Here is a 20,484-nt window from a genome sequence, read left to right as displayed (position 1 = left end):
GCAATGACTGGTCTGGAGTCTGTTTGTGTCGGTAACCGATTTATTCTTTTACGCACTTTATTTAAAAAAAAAAAAAACGCCAATCAAACTTTCAAAAGCTAAACAAAGTAATTTACGAAGAGTGGCATCAATAAAGTGTTTTAGGCCTGATCTCTAAAAATATCCAAACAGCATGGCACATGATTAAATGACAGAAAAAAAAAAAAAACCCAAATATCTTCAGGCTTAAAGGGAAAAAACAAAGTACACAATCATAGACGCCAGTGCATAAAAAGATGATAGTCAAAAAACTTTAAAAATGATCCAAGATATTTTGGTATGAGTTCATGTGCAAAGATGGTCAAAAATGCTGTGAAACAGCTTGAATTTAGACATAAACATACACTTGATGCCACCATTAAAAAAGTCATAAAAGCATGTACAACAGGAAGTGCTGAAGCAGGATAAAAACATTCACAGCATTACAAACATGATGTTTGAATTTGTTCATATCATTGGAAGCCAGTTTTACTCTATTTTCACTTCACTTTCACTTCGAGCTCATCGACACTGAAGAGTCGGCTTCAAACTGTTCCTTACATATTTCTTCCAGACTGTCCAGTTCATCACGAGACGAGCAGAAATAAGAAATTACACAACATTATTTTAGTATATTGTTTGGGTACAAGAGACTGATGTGATACTGTTAAATGAAATGCTGAAATGTAGCTGAAAGGACACTAATGGCGTTATTTTGCCATTTAGTGTGAAAAACAGACCTCTGCCTGTCCATCTATCACCCCGTCTCATCGATCTCACACCGACTATCATATCCACACCGCCCAGCCCAACAACCTCTAAATACAATTGTCCGTTTTAAAGCAATAAAATACAACCATGTTTTCATGTTTTCATAGAAGAAAATTCTTCTGCAAGTAACAGTCAATGAGGGAAACAAATGAAAAATAATAATAAAGCAAAAGTAGAGAACAAAGGCACCAGAGTGCAGATCTGATCCTGCTTCCAAAGGACAAGAGCTCCTCAACTTCATGCAGTTCCTGTGTCGTCCGTCATCGCCTCAGGGGTGTTGAGTGGTATCTCCTCAGGCAGCATGCTTGCCTTTCCTCCAGGAGGCAGCTGTCCATTCGAAGGAAGCTGTCCATCCGGAGGAGGCTGTCCAACAGGAGGCGCCTGTACATCCGAAGATGGCTGTCCATCCAGAGGAGGCTGTCCAACAGGAGGTGCTCCAACAGGAGGCGACGGTACATCCGAAGATGGCTGTCCATCCAGAGGAGGCTGTCCAACAGGAGGCGACTCTACAACTGAAGATGGCTGTTCAGGAGGAGATGGCTGTCCATCAGAATTCGACTGCACACCAGAAAGCAAGTGTCCTCCAGAGGATTCTTTTCCAGGTGGACCAGTGTTGTTGGGGCTGCTTCGATATCCTTGGAAAAGATTCGTGATCTGGTTTCTCTTAACATACACAAACCCACCCACACTCCCGATGCCGAGCAGCAATGCAGTGATGAGGACACCCTGGATCACATCGTCGATTGAGACACCTGGTGTTTCCTTTAAGAACAACGGATTGTCTATGGGATCACTGTCCTCCTTGCTGACTGGATTCTCCATGCGGCAGGAGAACGTTTTAACATGTGCTGTCTCAGATTTGGTAATGTTAATGTCCCTGTCCAATTTCTCCCACTCTTCGTCTTCCTTCTTCCAGCTGAAGGTGACAGGCTCAGCATTTGAAGTGTTTCCATCACAGCTCAGCGTGCAGCTGAGCAAAGAAGGGTTACATCCCACTGGTTTGATCCAAACTGAAGGCTCAGGCACTCTGCCGATCGCTTTGGCCACATAACGCTGACCCGGGACCTTGTTGTTGATTTCCACTGTGTACTCACCCGAGTCAGCTTCACTCATCTTCATGACAACCAAACGTCCGGTAGCGAGGTCCAGGGTTGCACGGTCTTTAAATTTGTCGTAGAAAACCAATGGCACATAATCCTTCACCCACTCAGCCAGCAGATCGCTGTTGTATTTCCACAATATGCTGGTGACGGGTTCAGAGCCTGTAGGCCTCACGTCCAACGTTAGATGATGGCCAATCTCGTAGTAGGACGGTTGAGGTTTACGAAACTCTTCGGCCTGAGCAGAGCTCAGCGCCGCCAACAGCAGCACTGTCCCCGGCCAAAAACCTGCCATCTTCATGTCCACAGATCAATACAGGACGAAAAGAAAATCGACCTTCATTTTGACAAACTCGATGGCTTTCGGATCGTCGTAATGTGTCCACGCCCGTACTTCCTCCTCTGAACTGCCTCGACGGAGAACGTATTCGCCGAGATAGGCGAGGACCCAGATCACTTTTAGGCGTCCTTTTCAGTGCAGGACTGAAACTCGATTAACGTTAATCTAGAACTCAGAGCAATAGCAAATTTTCCATACTTCTACAGCCATCTGTTACATAGCTACCAGGTATTTCGCAAATTTCAAGTAGGATTTGTAATTCGAATCGATTAATTACACTTTTCTTTCGAAGCGCTACGGCAGTATTATTAACCAGCTATACCAACGTTGGCTAGTTGACCCGTTAGCATTCCGTTGCGTTTGAGTTGGTAACGAACGACATAAAGACCAAGTATTCTCGTTAAGGTTATACCTTTTGGTATTTATTTTGACTGGTAAATTATAGCTTTTAGTAAGCAAACTTTCCGGTAGGCACGGGCGTCACGAGTTGACAGTATGCACAGTTTACTCCATTACACAAAGAGCAACCGAAAGTGAAAGATGGAGCCGACACACGATGAGCGGATAATGTTTGCAGGAACCCAGCGGTTAATAATCTCAAATTAAATAAAGCTTTTGCTCGTACAGCCCTGAACTCCAACAAAAATACATGTTTTTGACACTTGCATTCAAGTGAATTTTGACTATTTCCTGGTCCTTAACTTGAAAACTTGACATGCGTCTTTTTTTTCCTGCCGTGTGTCTTTTCTGGAGCGTCTTAATGTTTTGCTGCTAAGGATAAGCAACAAACTTCCAGTGTTAAACTGACCATTACTGAACGAAATAGTTCAGTCTAGCGGTTTTCCTTAAGGACCAGCATCAAAACAAACCATTCTTTAAATCAGGACTAATATTTTATGCTTCTTTTTTATAGACGTAAATGGATTTTAAAAAATCCATAAATAAAATAAAAATTTATGGAAAAATAAAAAAGCAATTCAAACTGCCTTGTTCAAATGTGTTATTCAAGTAAACTAAAAGTCAATAGTGCACATTTGATAGATTCACTGACGAGACTCTTGAATGTTAAATAACAGAACTTCTGTTGACAGTTTCAAACTTTGAAGTTTACAAATCTGAAAATAGGAGGGAGCGCTGCCGCAGGTCGTTCCTGCCCACAGCCATCAGACTGTAGAACACAATAACATCCACTCAAATCCGAGATGTACTGATAACCTGATCACACCTCACATTCCCTCTGTTTTCATGTGCAATCGTCATTTTTAAATTACCTAAGTGTGTGTGTATTGTATACATTGTACATTACCATAGGGCAGGGGTCACTAACAGGCGGACCGCGGTCCGAGTCCGGACCCAGACACCGTCCTATACGGACCCGGACCTATAACCAGTAAATTATTAAGGGATTTCAAATTTTGACGGGACACTTATATTTTAACCGGCGCAACTTTTCTAGTCTTTACGGCACCGGTTTAGCGGCTCAGGAAACGCACAAACCAATAGGCTTTGTGCACAAGCCTCGTGACGTACTTCCGATTCCACCTGAAATCGGCAAACCAGTTTCCGGTTTGCTTCCCTCTCCAGTCAAAACAGCGCTAAAATAAATACAAGGAATGAAAAATGAATCAACATCCACGAAAGAAGACGAAGTATAATGTGAGAGGGACTTTTAAGTTCCAGAAGACGGTGAATGGCTCTAATGAGCACTGTTGTGTGCCACTTTGTGCCAGCTCAAGTCGCTATAACAGCGAGCTTAGCTTCCACTGCTTCCCGAAGGACACCGAACTTCGTGCACAGTGGCTGCAGAAAATATGCAGAACGGGATTTTCGGTAACTCAGCATACGAAGGTATGCAGCCGACATTTCGAAAATGCCCAAATTCGAAATACCCCTAAAGGTAGACGGGTTTTAGCAGCAAACGCAGTGCCAACACTGTTTGAATGGAACAGTTACACAGCAACCAAGACAAGAGCCGGTGTTTGGGATCGCCGCCCTCGACTGACATCAAGCCGAGAAACATCACCTGTGCCCTGATCTTTGTCTGACACTGAAATGGACATAAAGTCAACACAGTTAGCACAACAAGTAACAGTAAAGAACATACGTTGCTAACGTCAGCTAGTCATCACAATGAACTTTACAAGATGCCTGCAAAATCTGTCAAAGATATCTATCAACGATGTTCATCGTATCGTGGATGCCCACTCTCCTGCTCCGAAGAGCAAACGGGAAAAAGGGTTTCGTCTCTACATCTCTAGTTACGTTCACCAGTACGAGGATAAGTGATTTATTGGTGACGTTAGCTGACTAGCTGACGTTAGCAACGTGCTAATTTTTTAGTTTTGTGTTTGCTTCGTATGTTCTTTACTGTTGCTAACTGTGTTGACTTTATGTCCATTTCAGTGTCAGACAAAGATCAGGGCACAGGTGATGTTTCTCGGCTTGATGTCAGTCGAGGGCGGCGATCCCAAACACCGGCTCTTGTCTTGGTTGCTGTGTAACTGTTCCATTCAAACAGTGTTGGCACTGCGTTTGCTGCTAAAACCCGTCTACCTTTGGGGGTATTTCGAATTTGGGCATTTTCGAAATGTCGGCTGCATACCTTCGTATGCTGAGTTACCGAAAATCCCGTTCTGCATATTTTCTGCAGCCACTGTGCACGAAGTTCGGTGTCCTTCGGGAAGCAGTGGAAGCTAAGCTCGCTGTTATAGCGACTTGAGCTGGCACAAAGTGGCACACAACAGTGCTCATTAGAGCCATTCACCGTCTTCTGGAACTTAAAAGTCCCCCTCACATTATACTTCGTCTTCTTTCGTGGATGTTGATTCATTTTTCATTCCTTGTATGTATTTTAGCGCTAACCCTTTTGACTGGAGAGGGAAGTAAACCGGAAACTGGTTTGCCGATTTCAGGCGGAATCGGAAGTACGTCACGAGGCTTGTGCACAGAGCCTATTGCATGCGAGTTAAGCCATCCCACGTGATGCTACCCAGCCAGTCGCATCTCTGCATTGCGGACGATAAACATAGCAACTCTGACTGCAGTCAGATGAGGAGTGAGAAGCGAACGGAGAGACGATAGAAAATTAGAAAGTTAGAAAGATAGAAAAAGAAAGAAGCGATACAGGGCGAGAGGCAGCTTTCTCCACGATGAACATAATTAAAACTAAATATCGTTCCAGGCTCACCAATGAGCACCTGCACGTGTGTATGAGGATGGCCTTGACACCATTCCAGCCCAGGTTTAAAATCCTGGCAGGACAAGCTCGAGCTCAGTTCTCTCACTGAACAACAAAAAGTGTGGAGAGTGGGAAAAGAGGGAAAGAAAGAGAAACTGTATAACTGTTCAGCTGTTATTTTCAAATTAGTTGAGACTGTTAAGATGTGAAAGTTAAAGAAAAAGGAATTTTCAAGCTGTTGCTTCACTTTTACTTTTTCTAAAATTAAACACTTTCTTTTATAATGCACAATTTTTCAAAAAACATTTTATTTTCTCTATTTCATTTTTAAATTCAAATGTGCCTGGTTTAATGTTAAGTGACAATAAATACTGTTGAAATGTTTTTGAATTGTACTTTCTTTATTTGATCAGATGTTGATTACATGCAGATGTTGATACAACTACTAGGCTACTTCAGTATATATATCACACAAATCATAACGTTATGACATTACGATGTTCCGGACCTTTGCTTTAGGAAATTTTCTCTAACCGGACCTCTTTGAATTTTAGTTGAATACCCCTGCCATAGGGTATATAACATACCAGTCTGTAAATACTATTTAGAATTTCTTAGGATGACGTTTATTTTTTATTCCACTCTTTTGTATATACTTATTCACTACTCCATCCACTTTATTGGTGCTGCTGTAAAGTGGAATTTCCCCTTGCGGGACTAATAAAGGAATATTGAATTGAAAACACTTTTTTTTGTTTTTTTGTCTTCTTGTCCTCTGACTTCTTGCACTCTGTCTTGCTGCTGCTGTAACATGTGAATTTCCCCCATTGTGGGATAAATAAAGTCTATCTTATAGAAATGCTGAGCTGCAGTTTGTCTCAAACATCTAAATTACAGTTTAAGACTTCGTGTCAAGTTCCTGGAAAATGAAATCTGTGTTTGATTTCTTTTGGATTTCTCATAAATCCATTTTGGAGATGACGGATCAGCTCTGGAAAAAATTAAGAGACCACTGCAAATTTTTCTGAAATCAGCATCTCTACATGTACGACAGCCACTCCATTCCAGTGTCTGTTGAATTTCAACACAAGTGCACCTCATTCCACTTAATGAGGTACTCATCAGGTGATCACCTGAAACAAATCTGATTTAACAAGGAAAAGTATAAAAACCACAGCTGTGGTTAACTATCCTCTTGCAGTAGGACCAGCTAGAGGGCTAAAACAATGCTCGTAGTAAAATAAGTATTGACCACGCCAGACAAGTTGTAAAGGAAAGTTTTGAGTGAGGAAAAGAAGGGCTCAATCCTGGCTTTACTGGCAGAGGGATACAGTGAGCGTCAGGTTGCTTCCATCCTTAAAATTTCTAAGACGACGGCTCATAAGAACGATGTCAAGCAGCAGACATTGGGAACAGCAAAGTTAGAGACCGGCAGAGGGCGAGAACGACTCTCCACTGACCGGGATGACGTCAACTCATTCGACTGTCACTCAGCAACTGCAGGATGACATCAAGTGACCTTCAAAAAGAATGGCAAATGGCAGCTGGGGTGAAGTGCCCGGCGAGAACGGTTCGAAACAGGCTCCTAGGGGCAGGCCTCGAGTCGTGTAAAGCTAGAAAAAAAAAAGCCCTTCATCAATGAGAAGCATGTAGGAGCCAGGCTGAGGTTTACCATAAGGATTGGACCATAGAAGACTGGAGTAAGGTCACCTTCTCTGATGAGTCCAACTTTCAGCTTTGTCCAGCTCCTGGTCGTCTAATGTTACAGGGAGACCTGCAGAGGTTTACAAGGCACAGTGTCTCTCACCCACCGTGAAATTAGGTGGAGGATGGGTGATGATCTGGGGCGCTTCAGCAAAGCTGGACGTCGGATTTGCGAAGGGCGCATGAATCAAGCACATACAAGGTTGTCCTGGAAGAAAACTTGCTTCCTTCTGCTCTGACAGGATTGGTTTTTCCAGCAGGACAATGCTCCACGCCACACAGCTCGGTCAATCAAGGTGTGGACGACGGACCACCAGATCAAGACCCTGTCATGGCCAGCCCAGTCTCCAGACCTGAACCCCACTGAAAACCTCTGGAATGAGATCAGAGGAAGATGGATGGTCCCAAGCCATCAAACACAGCTGAGCTGCTTGAATTATTGCGCCAGGCGTGGCATAAAGTCACCCAACAGCAACGTGAAAGACTGGTGGAGAGCGTGCCGAGACGCATGAAGCTGTGACTGAAAATCAGGGCTTTTCCACCAAGTATTGATTTCTGAACTCTTCCTCAGTTAAAACATTAGTATTGTGTTTAAATGCTCCAAATGACAATATTGTTATTTGGAATTTAGCAGAAATGTTGTCAGTAGTTTACAGAGCAGAACAAAAATGTTCACTTTACTCAAACACATACCTCTAAACAGTGAAATCAATCAAACTGATCATTTCGCAGTGGTCTCTTCATTCTTTCCAGAGCTGCAGATGTCAGCTCAGATCCTGCTGCTTCATTTGGACAAACATGAGAAATCCTGTTCAGCTCTCATAAAGAACGTGCATATCACCGTGTTCTTACATTTTATTTAAGGGAATTAATAATTAAAAGTATAAAACATGTATAAGAAGACGAAGGAGTTAAAAAGTAGGACAGACAGACATTAGCAACAGTGTGAGAGAACGTGAAATGGTTTAGTTCTGGCAGCGGAGGGGCAGTCTGGATCTCTGAGGCGACGCCGCAGCTTCGCTTTCTGCCACTTTGGACCTGGAAGGGATCTTCGTCTCCTTCTTTCCGCCTTTTTTATGCTGGAAAAGAGAAATTACAGGAACACAGACTCGATGTTATCAACGCGCAAGTACCTGCCAGTGAAAACGCTGCAAGCGGTGAAGTAATTGTCCCCCACCCTGACGAGAACAGCTGTGGTGGATGCGAGCGGTACACTTAGGCTCCCGGTTTGGGAGTTTCAAAATGTGGTCACCCTAAACAAGCCTGCTAACATGTGTTAGGCCAGTCGAGCCACCAAATGAATCGGCTAAACTAACTAGCATACCACGCTAACGCTAACTCAACGAACTCTGCCCCCAGACAGTTTTCAACCTTTAATTACGTGCGCCGCCCACCTTGAAGAAGGGAAGTCGGTTGGTCTCGTTGAAGACGAGGTTCTCGTCGATGAAAGACGGCTCTGTGACCGTGCTTTCGTTACAAGTACTCAGCTCGTCCTCCTGAGAGTCCTGCACACACAAAAGAGGAGCGAGGTGAAAGGAGAGCAGAGATTAACGAGGCTTTAGTTTAGTCCTCACACTACAGACACCAGTGACTGACTGAGTCTGTCGCTGCGTCCTGGAGAACAAAATGAAGTGAACGTACAAGGTCAACCTGGCTGTGCTTGTCCTCCTCCTCCTCCAGCTCCTCCTCCTCCAGGGCAGCGTGCAGCTCCTCCTGCTGCCTCCTCAGGCTCTCCAGCAGCTCACAGCGGTTCCGCGACTTCACCAGCTCCCTCGGATATACAAACTCCCGACGCTGAGGGGTTGCACCTGAAGGCAGCAGAAGGCTTGATGAGATATTTCAGATCTCCACATGCATGCATGCACGCACGCACGCACGCACGCACGCACGCACGCACGCACACACAATATAGGATCAGACACACAATTAGACCTCCAGGTTAAATCAGGTACCGGTGGGAACGTCCTGCTGCAGCTCTTCCTGCAGGAAGCTTTGAACCAGCTGTTGGCTCTTCTCCATGTGGTCCCGGAGCTCAGCCAGCTGCTGGTCCAGGACGGTCCTGTCCAGGGAGGTCTGGTTCTGCACGCCCACCAGAGCCCGCTTCACCTCCTCCTGCCGACCGGACAGCTCCTCCTCGGCTGTGCGGAGCTGTTCAGTGCAGCGCATCTCGACGTTCTGGTAAAAAGAAGAAGGATTAGGAGAGAGGCAGGTTCTGAGTTTCATCCTTCCGGCGAAGCTGCAGTCTGTGATGAGACAGTGAAACCTGAACCTTCACTGTAGCGGAGCCCGAAAACCAGCAGGTACAAATAAAAGTAAGACAAAGCTGAGGCCATTTTTACCTGATGGAGGGTCTTAGCTTCAGTGGAAATCAGCCCCATCAGGGATAGATGTTCCTGGGCTTGAGTCTCTGCATGCTCCTGGACTCTGGAGCTCCACCGGAAGTCACGTTCGACCAGACCTGCAGTCACAGACCGGCAGCATCAGCAACAATGTAAACTGCATGTACTGCGCGTGTTTTAATGCCAGCTGGAGAGACGATGAGTTTACCGGACACGGCGCTGTGGATGTGCGAGCAGCAGCCCGTCATCTCCTCCAGCGTCTGCTGGTTCTCATCGGCGGTCAGACGCAGGGAGGAGGCCAGAGAGGAGGAGGTGGAGGAGAGGAGGTCTGCCCGAGCTGAGGCCTGCTGCTCGACTGTGACACAGCCGCTGCACAAAGGGAGACGCCAGATGAGACAATGTGACAGAAATCTTATGGCTGATAATTCTTTCACACGATGATCTGTTGAGTCTAGGACTTTTCTAGATTTTTGAAACAGGGAATGATGACGTTCGGCCCCAAATTTGACTTCAACCTCTCACTGAGACTCACCTGCTGATGTTCTCCTGCAGGATCTGCAGAGGTTTCTGCAGGGATTTGGAGGCAGAGCGCAGATCAGTGTAGTCCTTCTGGGCCTCCATGGAGATCAGGTTGAGCTGGTCCTGCAGGCACTGGATGGTCTGCTTCATACCCTGACACGAGGAAGCAGAGATGAATTCAGCTTGCTAACATCCACAGAGATGTTCGGGATATTAAACGTGAGATGAAAATATCCACGTGTTAAAGAAATGTGAACTCGGCTTGTGGGTGGTGTTTAAACTTTGCTCTCTTTGTGCAGTCAAACCGGGACAGACGCTGCAGGAAGACTCTGCCTCCATCACGTCCATCAGCTCTTACCGTCTGGTGTCTCTCCTGGGCTTGTCTGACCTCGTCCTCCAGCTTGTCGTGTTCAGCCTGCAGGGAGTTCAGGCCCTCCACGGCAGCAAATCGCAGCCGGGCCAGCTCCTGAACCAAGCCGCCGAAGAATGCACCCACCTCCTTCATCGCCTCCACCTGAGAGGAGGAGACGGCAGAAACGATCAGGACGATGAGCGGGTTTAGGACAGGTGCACACACTGGACGACAGAACTCGGATGTGGACCGACCTTATCGGCCAGAGCTCGCTGCGTCTCCACCGTGGCTCTCAGGCTGTCTTTGAGCTGCTGGACAGCTGACAGACCCATCAGAGTCCGAGACACCAGGACCTCCTCCATGTCCTGCCGATGCTCGTCCTGCAGACGCAAACACGAAGCAGTCAAATATGTTTTCTACCCGCAATAACGAAAGTCTGAGGAAAACTGACGCTCCACATCAGACAGCAGCTTCAAACCAAACACGTCATCGAAGTCGTCCCGTCCTCACCAGCAGCTGCAGCAGGCTCTCCTTGTCCTGCGAACACAGCGCCTCCTGCTGCTGCACTCTGTCCTGACAGCGGCCGACGCCCTCAGCCACCAGCTGCCTGACTCCACCCGTGAAGGACTCCATGGTGGTCAGAGCTCCCTTCAGCGCCACCTGGTTCATCACGAGCAAACCGTCTGCTCAGGAAAAAGGACACAGAGGCAGAATTAGAGTCAGACTCTTATTGAGAAACTGTGAAACATGAGACAACCTTTGTTACCAGTGTTTCCCCTTCATTCATTCTCACGGCATCAACGGTGATGCTGTTTTGCCCTCAGTGCTCTCCGTGAAGTGACGTAAAGTAGCCCTGCTGCATTTCGTGTGAACTGAGCGCTGCACCAGACTCCATTTAAATAATAGCCTATTAAATGATTCATGGCTTCTGAGTAAACGATCGTATGGTAGTTAAGGAGGCAGCGTGGCCTCGAGTGTAGTGATTAATCTGACATGCAGTTAACACACCAGGCTTAATTGTATTTGAATAAAGAAAAAATAGAAAAAAACATCGTGCTGATGTGAAGAGGGGTTCATGTGGATTTGAAAAGTGTTCAGTTTGAGAACAGACTTTGGTGTGGGGGCTGAATCGGCTCTCTGGTCGTACCGATGGCCTGTGAGTAGCTGCTCAGCATGTCGTGCTGTTTGCCTTCTTGCTGCTGAACGCTGCGCTGCATGTTGCTGAACGCTCCGTCCATCTGCTGAGCGAAACTCAGCTGGATCTGCCTGTTGTGCTGCTCCACCTGCGGGTTCAATCAGGTGCATTGGTTAGTGCCGATGACGCTGCTGCACAGCCAAAGGTGGAAACAGACGCTGATCTGTTCAGATGATTCAGATTTAAGTGCTTTAGTTCCCACAAAGTCATTTCTGTTCATTTTTTTCCAAAATCATACAGCTGAGTTAACGAGTGCACGTCAGTGTGACTGTTGCTCTGTTGTCAGACACACTGATTGTTTGGGTTTTGGAGACTTTCTAACTCTGAAGCACTGATTTGAGCAGGCATGCTCATGAACTTTTCATTGTTTAGAGGAAGTTGCCAAACATTATTTCCCATTTCTCAATTGTGTGGATTCACTGATTTTCAGTTTTATATCATTTAAGTTGAACATCCTCGACTTTTGGACGGACAAAACGAGCTTCCAGAGCTCAGAGAGATTTGCTTTGTGGCCTTTTTCAGGTCATCCAAAGGGAATTTAATTAATTTAATTTGAACTTCTGAAACAGGAGAATTTTCTCAACTGTTATTTTTTCACTTCACCGGAAAAATACAAAAATCAGATTTGGAGATGCACGGCGACCGTGTTCTGACCTTTTTCTTCCTGTCCAGCTTGTCATGGAGACCCGACACGTCACTGGTGCTGACATCCACAGTTTTCAGCAGCTGGACGAGGACGAAAACATGAAGTTTAACAAAACGTCCCAAATATTATTCAACAGAAACACAGGAGGAACGAAAAGAGAAGTCGTGTGATGGTGCTGATCACAGCGACTTATTAATGTTTGTTTTACTTCAAACAGGCCAAAAATATTTTCAGAAATAGAAGTTTGGTCAAAGAAAGCAAAAAAACAGGAAGTTACGCTGCGTTATAAGGGACACTATTAATAGCATGGAAAGTACATGCAGAAAAAAGGAACGAATTACAGAAAAAGAGAAGGAAAACAAGCAAATGAAAACCAAAGTAGTCGATATCTAAATATAGCACATCAGTACGTTAACACACTTCCAGACTCAGCAGGCGAGTATATTAAAGCGTCAGTGGAGCCGGTCTGTACCTGTCCTGCAGTGCTGTACAGGGTCTCCTGGACTGAGCTGAGCTCCGAGCAGATAAACTCCTCCTGATTCAGCTTCTCTTTGGTCTGCTGCAGGTCCTGACAGGCCTCCTCCAGCCTGAAATCAACAGGATGAAGTGTCCCTTTAGGTCTTCTTCAGCTAAATAAACTCTTCAAAGAGCCCCTCGGATCAGCTGGAAATGCATCGTCACCCAGCTGAAGACAGGCTGACTCTTCAGACATACGTGGCTCTTACAGGACAGAGGCACTGCAAACATATGAAGACTGACCTCTGCTGCTTCTCATCCAGGTCCACAGCACACTGCTCCAGTCTGGTCTTACTGTCTGTGAACAGCTCAGTCACCTGCAGGGAGGAGCACAGCGTGAGGACGGCGGCTGTATGAGGACACTACAGATATCATAAAAATGGTTTCTTTGCTCTGTTTCCTCCTTAAAAAACAGATCCAGTGGCTGAATGTCAATCTGTGGTTGAATTTGGGAGAGAAAGACGCTTCTGATGAGCGACAGTCAGAGAGACACAACAGAGAGCTTCACACATAAATATGGTGATAAATGACAGAAATCTCCAAAATAGTCAATAGAGTCATCGAGCAGAAGATCCCACTCGTCTATTCAGACTGTCCGGGTGACGAAACCAATGCACCTTCTTCAGCTCCTCCTCCATGGCAGCGATCCTGTCGGTGAACTCGGCTGCGTGGTCGTCATGAGCGGCGATCTGACCCATCATGCTCCTGAAACACACGCACGCACACACACCTGCTTTTACGATGAATGAATGATGAATGTAAGTCAATGGTTGGAGCCTGTTAATGATGCTAATGAGCTTCAGTCAAACAAACTGTGTCATGTGACGTACTCGTAGTTTTCTGCCGACAGATAAACTCCGTTCTTGTCTCGAGTGGCGGCCAGGTCGCGCTTCAGACGCTCAATCTCCTCCGTGTATTCCTGAGGAAGAAGGTAAACCTTTTCAAACGCAGGTAACGCCAGCGCAGAGTGAGAGTAAAGCTGACGTCTGAGCGAACTCGTCTACCTTAATGAGCGTCCTCTTGGTGAGTTTCTGGTTGACCTCCGGTTTGTTCATGATGTTCTTGGCTCTGCTGGCGTACTCCAGCGTGCTCAGAGTCTCCTGCACGGGTGGAGAAGACGTCACAAACACACACTGAACCAGAGGAGCGAGAGAAGCCCGAAAGCCTCCGTCTCTCGAAGCAACGCGAGCTCAGACAACAGGACGTACCTCCAGGTTGCTGGACGAAGGCGACACGGTGGCGATGATCGAGGTCTTCGTTCGTCCCCCCAGTGAGTCCTGCAGGATTCTGGTCAGCTTAGACTCTCTGTGGGCAGAGTGCACATAATTTATCTTGGCAGTGATCAGAGCCACACGCCATCCAGGACAACACTGCAGCCGCTGCTAGCTCAGCGCAGACGTTTCGTTCATTCAACCTCAAACATACTTAGACAGAAAGAGTTTAATAAGGAGTTGATGTATGAAATGAACAGAAGCCAATGCCTGTCAGGCCTGACAGGTCGCACTGACGGGTGTTTCCACGAGTGTGTAGAGCTGCAACAAGTCGCTGATCCAAAGAAAATTAACCGCCAATCATCCTGATAATCCATGAAACGTTTTCAGTCAGCATCTTAAATGTAAAGATTTGATGCTTTTCTTTGTCATTTCTGACTGTAAACAAAGAGTCTTTGGGTTTTGGACTGTTTGTTGGACAAAAGAAGAAATCTGAAGGATATCTGAAAATAATTGGCATATTAATTGACAATAACAGTGACAGTTAGCTCAGTTATATGACTGAGGGTGAACAACAGCAAACACTAAAACAGCTTCAGACAGACTGACTGTGACCTTCATGAAGCTATTCACACACCTGTTGTATTAACTGCATTAGCATTAGCATTAGCATTATCTCAATCACAATGCTTAAAGCTAAATCCAAGGGATCTGCATTAATATTATTGTTTTAAAATGTTAAATGTCCAAATCAGGATCAGGATCATGGACTCAAAAACGCAGCGTCGGCCGGACAGCGAGAGGAATCCGCTGAGAGCACAAAGTCAGAGCTCGACTTCAGATCAGATCTGTGACTCTCAAACGTTCAGCGCTTTAAAGAGAAGAGCTGCAGAGAAGAAGAGGAAGTGAGAGAAACGTGTTGTGGTTGTCGGAGGGTGGCTCTGTATGTGGCACTGTTTCTTCACAGGCAGGAAGAAACCACAGCTTTTTTTTTTTTTTGGTGCTGCTACATGAATGTTAGCATTGGGACAGTGGCACGCTAGCTGTTTCCCCCTGTTTTCAGTCTTTATGCTAAGCTAGCTGTAGCTTCATACTTTACAGACGCACGAGTAGTTTTAACCTTCATTTCCCAAAAGATGAAATTATTCCTTGAACACGTTCCAGGCTTGTTAACAGATAACCAGAGTTCACTCTCCTTTTCCTGAACGCACCGCCTGCAGAGTGCTTTTTGGTTGTGAAAGGTGTCTGTACCTGTACGGGACGTGAGGCCTTTTCTCCACCAGAGCGGTGATCACTCTGCCCAGCGTCAGCAGCGACTGGTTGATGTTTCCGGCCTCGCGAGCTCGTTTGTCCACAGCACCCGAACGGCCGATGTTCTCGCTGCCGGCGAGATCCACCTGCGGACGAGGGACGTTAAGACCGTTTCACTGCAAACGTCGTGGACGACATGTTCTGATATCAAGTTTCATTTTAATCATTCTGCAAGTAGAAAATGAGGAAACTTTCTCTGAAAGTGACACAGAAACTGAATGTTCACTGTGTTTTCTTCAAATGTTAAAATACACACTTTACTCACAGCTGATATTTTCCTTAATTCAGTCTAATAATCAGTGAGATATACGATAGGATGGATTCTGAGACGAGACTGGTGTGATGGCCACAGCAGCAGCCAAACTGAGCTGACGTGTTTGTAGTTTTCCAGTTTGACAACTGTTTCTGGTATAATCTAATCATTTCTTCTCACTTAATATTAAATACAGCCATACTGACGTGTTTCATGGTTACTGTTATTTCAATGGTTCTTAGTCTATCCCTCTGTGTGTCTGAATGGCCTCATCAGCCACCACGTTTCCCCCATGAGTCAGTTTTATTAGGTCAGTATGTCTTTAATGGGCCTAAAATTATTGTCATAATTTTTTTTTTTGGTAAATATGTTTCAAATCACAGCCTGTGTGTGTCTCTGTGGTCGACCAGCTCAGTCTTAATGCACTTGTGATACTTTTCTGCTGGCTCATGAAAAGCTTCACACAGTTTGAATTCCTCCCGTCAGAAACATAAAAGATTACCAGGTTGAGTTTGCCGATCTTCACCAGCTCCTCTCCATCCAGAGTGATCTCCTTCATGTGAATGGTGACCGAGAACACGGAGTGGGAGCGACTATGGAAGAAGGAAACGGAAAACAAATGTAAGAATAAAAAGCTGTGAACGAACCAGCAGAGGTCGTAAACACTGGTCACAGCCGGCTGTTCTGCTCCTGTGACTCTATGAGGCACGTTAGCAGGAAGCCAATCAACACGGGTCAGAGCGGCTTACCTGGAGTAGGCGTTCATGAGCGTGGAGGCCGTCCTCCTCTTGGCTGCTCCTCTCTCCAGGATCTGATAAACTTCGTCTTTGTTGTGAACCGTCACCTCCTCCAGACCCTTCACCACCACTCCTCGCTGTGACACGACGGATGGGCGGAGCAGATTTTGATTCAGTGTACAAGAAAAGCAAACATTCCCAAATCGTTTTCTTTAAAACAGATCAATGAATCAAACAGAGCACCGTGAAGTGCAGGATCACTTCGAGGGTGAAATCCCAGGATCCTGACAGCAGGCATTCGTCACCTTGTTCCGCGGGTCGTCGAACAGCTGCAGCCGCTCGTTGACGTCCTCGGTGGGGCTGAGCAGGTCGAACAGCTCCTCGTTGTAAATCTCCAGCAGGGAGACTTTGACTGAGAACTCTGTGCCGTTCTCAGAGAGCTTCTCAAAGATCTGGTGCAGCGTTCTGGGGATGATGCCGGCCAGAGGGTCCTAAAAAAACAAAACAAACACGTGAGTGTTACAGTTCATTCACTGCTGAAAACATCGAAGTTCCCTTTAAACAGACCGAACCCACCTCCTCCCAGGTGAACTGCTCGTTTGGACTCCTCTCGCCCTCCATGGTGAACGTCTTTCCTGTTCCGGTCTGACCGTAGCTGAGCAAGACAGCAAGTTATTTCACGTTAAAAACAGATTGTTCTTCTCTGCCGCTGATGTTCGTTTATCTGTTTGCTGAAGAGTCGCTCTGACAGCTGCTTACGCAAAAACGGTGCAGTTGTATCCCATGATGACTTCATCCAGGATGGGGCAAACGACGCTCCGGTACACTTCAATCTGCTTGGCAGCTGGACCGAAAACCTGTGGAAAAAAAGAAAAGATAACAGAAGTAATTCACCTCCAGTGGACGTCTGAAGTTCTGTCTTTACATTAATTACATTACAGCAAAACACCAGAACACTGAAGTGTGGAGAGACCAATCATTTGCAATCATTTGGATCCACTCACCATGTCGAATGTGTAAGTCTTTCGAGACGCCTTGTCGTTTATCCCTCCCGTCTTCACCATCACCTCCTTCCTGTTTGGCTCGCAGTCGATGACCCCGTGGGATGACTTGCGCTCCATCGTGTTAAAAGGCCTGAAAACACAAGGCAGCGGAGACCGATCTGACTGCTCTGAATAACATCTGCAAATTAACAATTTACTCCTCTTGGAGATGCTGTCAGGTGATGGCTAGATGGAATAATTTACCAACCACAGCCAAAAGCAACAACACATACATTATTTCTGAAAGCTGGGACAAATAAGCAACACAGGAAACATCACATGACCTCCTGCTGACATTTAAAACATGGTGGGAAAAAAGCACTGAGACACTTTGAGGCAAAGCAGTGTCGTTCCTTTACTCCATATTATTAACTGACTGTTTTATAGCTACTCAACACCTGAATGTCCAGGTTACTGTGTGTGATTTAAAAACAGACTTTGCACTCGAGTACAGCCCTTTAAAACCCACCTACAGACCTCAGACTAACAGCCGGGATTAAAGCTTTAATCCTAAAGTCTTTCCTTAAAGAGCAAAACAACGAAGCCATAATTCATATCCCATTTATCATCATCGAACCCGGAGCTGGTTTTGTTAAAGATAAATCCCAGATAGTCTTTGAGAAACCCTGAAGGTCATTTAACAACCCTTAAAACTCAAAGAATCTATCAAAGATTAATAACCTGGATCGTGATGAAGATTTTTAACCTGACTTTAATTTTCTAATTTAAAAAAAGTGGTGACCGGAATGAGATATTTTAATGGCAATGCAGGCAAATTACACATGTTGATAAGGCAGCTTACAGAAACATGCCTTTAAGTCAGCTCACAAACATGTATATAAAACGTGGGTTTTTGTATATTCTCTACTTATTTAAGGTTGTAAATAATACATGTTGTGTACCTCTGTACCGCGTTAATTACAACATAGTTTAACAGATGTAAACCTTCTGTCAGACTATGAGACCAGTTAACGATTGATAAAATGTTCACCACCGACAACAGCAAAAATCTAAATGATAACAATAATACTTGACATAAACAAGGTGGATTTTCTCCTCATACCTGCATCTGACAACCACCTGGATGTTTCTCCCCTTTTCATCCCGTTTCACTCCGCTCAGGTTGTGTGAAGCCATGGCTGCACTGATGTCCTCTGTGAAATTAGCGTGTAAATAACGTTTCAGTTAGCTAAGCACTTCACGTTAACCGCTAGCACATAAACAAAACAACAATCCCGAGACGATGGGAACGAAGCAGAGGCAAAATCTGCCGGTTCACAGCTTGTTTACTGACAAATAACACCGACGGTGGTTGGTTAACATGTAAAGATGTGATGTCCAACGTAACGACACTAGCATGTCAGCTAACGTTATCGCTAGCCAAAACAGAGCTGGCGTTAATCCAAACAAACGTACCGAATGTCGGTGTACACTTCTCCTCCTCTCCCTCCACGAATTATCGTGTTTCCACCACGGATACGATATATAAATTATACTTTTAGATTCTGCCTCCTCCGACAACACAAACTCTTTCTACAGGTTTCTTTTCTGGCGCTCTAAACACCTCCGACGACCTAACACATTTCAAAAAGTCCTTTTAAAATTCGCGGAACCAATAAGAGAAGAGTGCCGGCAAACAAACGACGCCATTGGTTGGTAGGACATGTGACGTTTGCGGCGCAAAGCATCTCGGGAGAATGACATGTTATTGTGATCGCCATGTTTCCACAAGATGGCGACATTGTTCTGGAAGCTGTTTTACATTAAAATGAACGCTGAGTGCACTCACAGCGTTTATTTAATATGAAGGAACTACAAGTACTAAATAACGTTTTATTTACATGTAAATGTAGTAAAAACGGCATTTTTCATTTTATAATTATTCTGTTTGCTAAGTTAAGTCTTTTTATGAAATTAATATTTTTTTTCTAGGATGAGACTTTACATGTACAGAAAAAATCAAGTTGTGTAAAATCAACATTAGCCTTGAGATTGTGTATATGACTTTCATCATCATATTTACATTTATAAGGGCAAATATCCTCACAAAACACTGGTATTTGAAGGCCATTTAAACCTAAATATAATTAAAATAAAATAAAACTTGAGACAATGATTTTTGGCTCTCAGAAAACTATGAGAAAATAAACAGATGATGTGGAAGAGAGTTTAGTTATGAGATATGAAATATAGCCTAATCTGGCCAGATGTTATAGTAGCACACAGTCATGTTTTGTTCTGATGTGCTGAAGCAGAAACTGTAATGCACAGAAACACACAAAAAAGATAAATTAGAAAGAGACAAATTAGTTGTTACCACACTGAACTAATCAGTAAACATATGAAGACTATTCACACTGATAATCTGGCAATTACACACACACATACACACATCCTCATGAACAGACACATATGTACACACAAATGTATAATAATGGCATGAATGCATTCATTATACTGCATTAGCACAAGCAATAAAGGCATTAATTTACATTTAAATGAGGACCAATTTTCTGTTTGGTGTTTGCAAATATACAAACATGGAGACACATGAAGGACCAACATCGTGCCGATAAACACATAAAAAACAGACATTTCAACAAACCACTTTTCTCCAAACACACTTTTCAAACGCTGCATTCCAATCAAAAATAACACGTTTTAAAGGAACAAACCAAATCTGAAACCATTTCTCACGTTCGTGCACTTTGTCTGCTTCAGGTTTATGAAGTGACCAGTGGCGAGCAGCAATCCATCTGCTGAGGACCGTCCGCCCACTCAGCCCCCTGAGGAGGGCGAGGGGGGTTGCCCTTTTTGCTCTGGCAACCCCTTTAACACACACACACACACACACACACACATACACACACATACATTAAAACACATGGGAAAATAAAAACTCTGCTCCTTTTGTTGTTTTCTCACATCTTACAGTCATGATGTCATCACACCTCGTTGGCAGCCATGTTGGAGCAGAAGCTGATTTCATAAACAACCCGACGTTTGAAACTAAATGCCAAATATCTATTTCGGAGCATGAAGCCTGGTAGCTTGTCTCCTTGCCTCAGTGTTTAGACGAAGGCTTTCACGACATTGTTACGCTTCCGTGGCATCATCATCCTTTAGCGTGACTTGACAGCATTTCTGACAGTGTTAGCTAGCTCCTTCGAAAAGGACAAGAAAGATGATATAAAAAAGAAAAAGAAAGCCAAAGTGGAAGGAAGATGAGAACATTGTTTCCCTCGAAGAAC

General features: G+C 44.8%; 2 protein-coding genes across 3 annotated transcripts; both read right to left on the bottom strand.

The window, feature by feature from the left end:
* Positions 1-31: 31 nt before the first annotated feature.
* On the bottom strand, positions 32-2,309 carry LOC143328020 (uncharacterized). 2 transcript variants are annotated; one of them, XM_076742835.1, is made up of 2 exons: positions 1,290-2,309; positions 32-1,220 (listed from the first exon to the last, which is right to left on the bottom strand). In XM_076742835.1, the coding sequence occupies exons 1-2, from the start codon at positions 2,188-2,190 to the stop codon at positions 1,027-1,029; spliced, it is 1,095 nt and encodes a 364-aa protein (XP_076598950.1). In that variant the 5' UTR covers positions 2,191-2,309; the 3' UTR covers positions 32-1,026. The 2 variants fall into 2 exon arrangements, with proteins under 2 accessions (XP_076598950.1, XP_076598949.1); XM_076742834.1 differs by having other exon boundaries at positions 32-2,309.
* Positions 2,310-7,882: 5,573 nt separating this feature from the next.
* Positions 7,883-18,798, bottom strand: kif11 (kinesin family member 11). The gene is made up of 27 exons (XM_076743219.1): positions 18,650-18,798; positions 18,297-18,387; positions 17,195-17,324; positions 16,950-17,047; positions 16,767-16,845; positions 16,496-16,681; positions 16,203-16,327; positions 15,956-16,046; positions 15,141-15,286; positions 13,887-13,983; positions 13,683-13,778; positions 13,509-13,597; positions 13,296-13,383; positions 12,922-12,995; positions 12,635-12,749; positions 12,171-12,242; positions 11,469-11,604; positions 10,832-11,004; positions 10,576-10,701; positions 10,328-10,483; positions 9,983-10,122; positions 9,659-9,819; positions 9,451-9,569; positions 9,064-9,286; positions 8,753-8,919; positions 8,506-8,616; positions 7,883-8,190 (listed from the first exon to the last, which is right to left on the bottom strand). The coding sequence occupies exons 2-27, from the start codon at positions 18,368-18,370 to the stop codon at positions 8,077-8,079; spliced, it is 3,186 nt and encodes a 1,061-aa protein (XP_076599334.1). The 5' UTR covers positions 18,371-18,387; positions 18,650-18,798; the 3' UTR covers positions 7,883-8,076.
* Positions 18,799-20,484: the final 1,686 nt, after the last annotated feature.

This window comes from Chaetodon auriga, chromosome 11 (assembly GCF_051107435.1).
Source record: "Chaetodon auriga isolate fChaAug3 chromosome 11, fChaAug3.hap1, whole genome shotgun sequence".
In the NCBI taxonomy this organism is placed as follows: Eukaryota; Metazoa; Chordata; class Actinopteri; order Chaetodontiformes; family Chaetodontidae; genus Chaetodon; species Chaetodon auriga.
This window is presented reverse-complemented; position numbering and strand designations above follow the sequence as displayed.

Coding starts and splice junctions, on each gene's coding strand:
- kif11 (XM_076743219.1), bottom strand. CDS start 18,370: ATGGCTTCACACAACCTGAGCGGAGTGAAACGGGATGAAAAGGGGAGA. Junction 16,846..16,949: donor TACAACTGCACCGTTTTTGC/GTAAGCAGCTGT, acceptor TGTCTTGCTCAG/CTACGGTCAGACCGGAACAG. Junction 10,123..10,327: donor CCCAGGAGAGACACCAGACG/GTAAGAGCTGAT, acceptor TCCTCGTGTCAG/GGTATGAAGCAGACCATCCA.
- LOC143328020 (XM_076742834.1), bottom strand. CDS start 2,190: ATGAAGATGGCAGGTTTTTGGCCGGGGACAGTGCTGCTGTTGGCGGCG.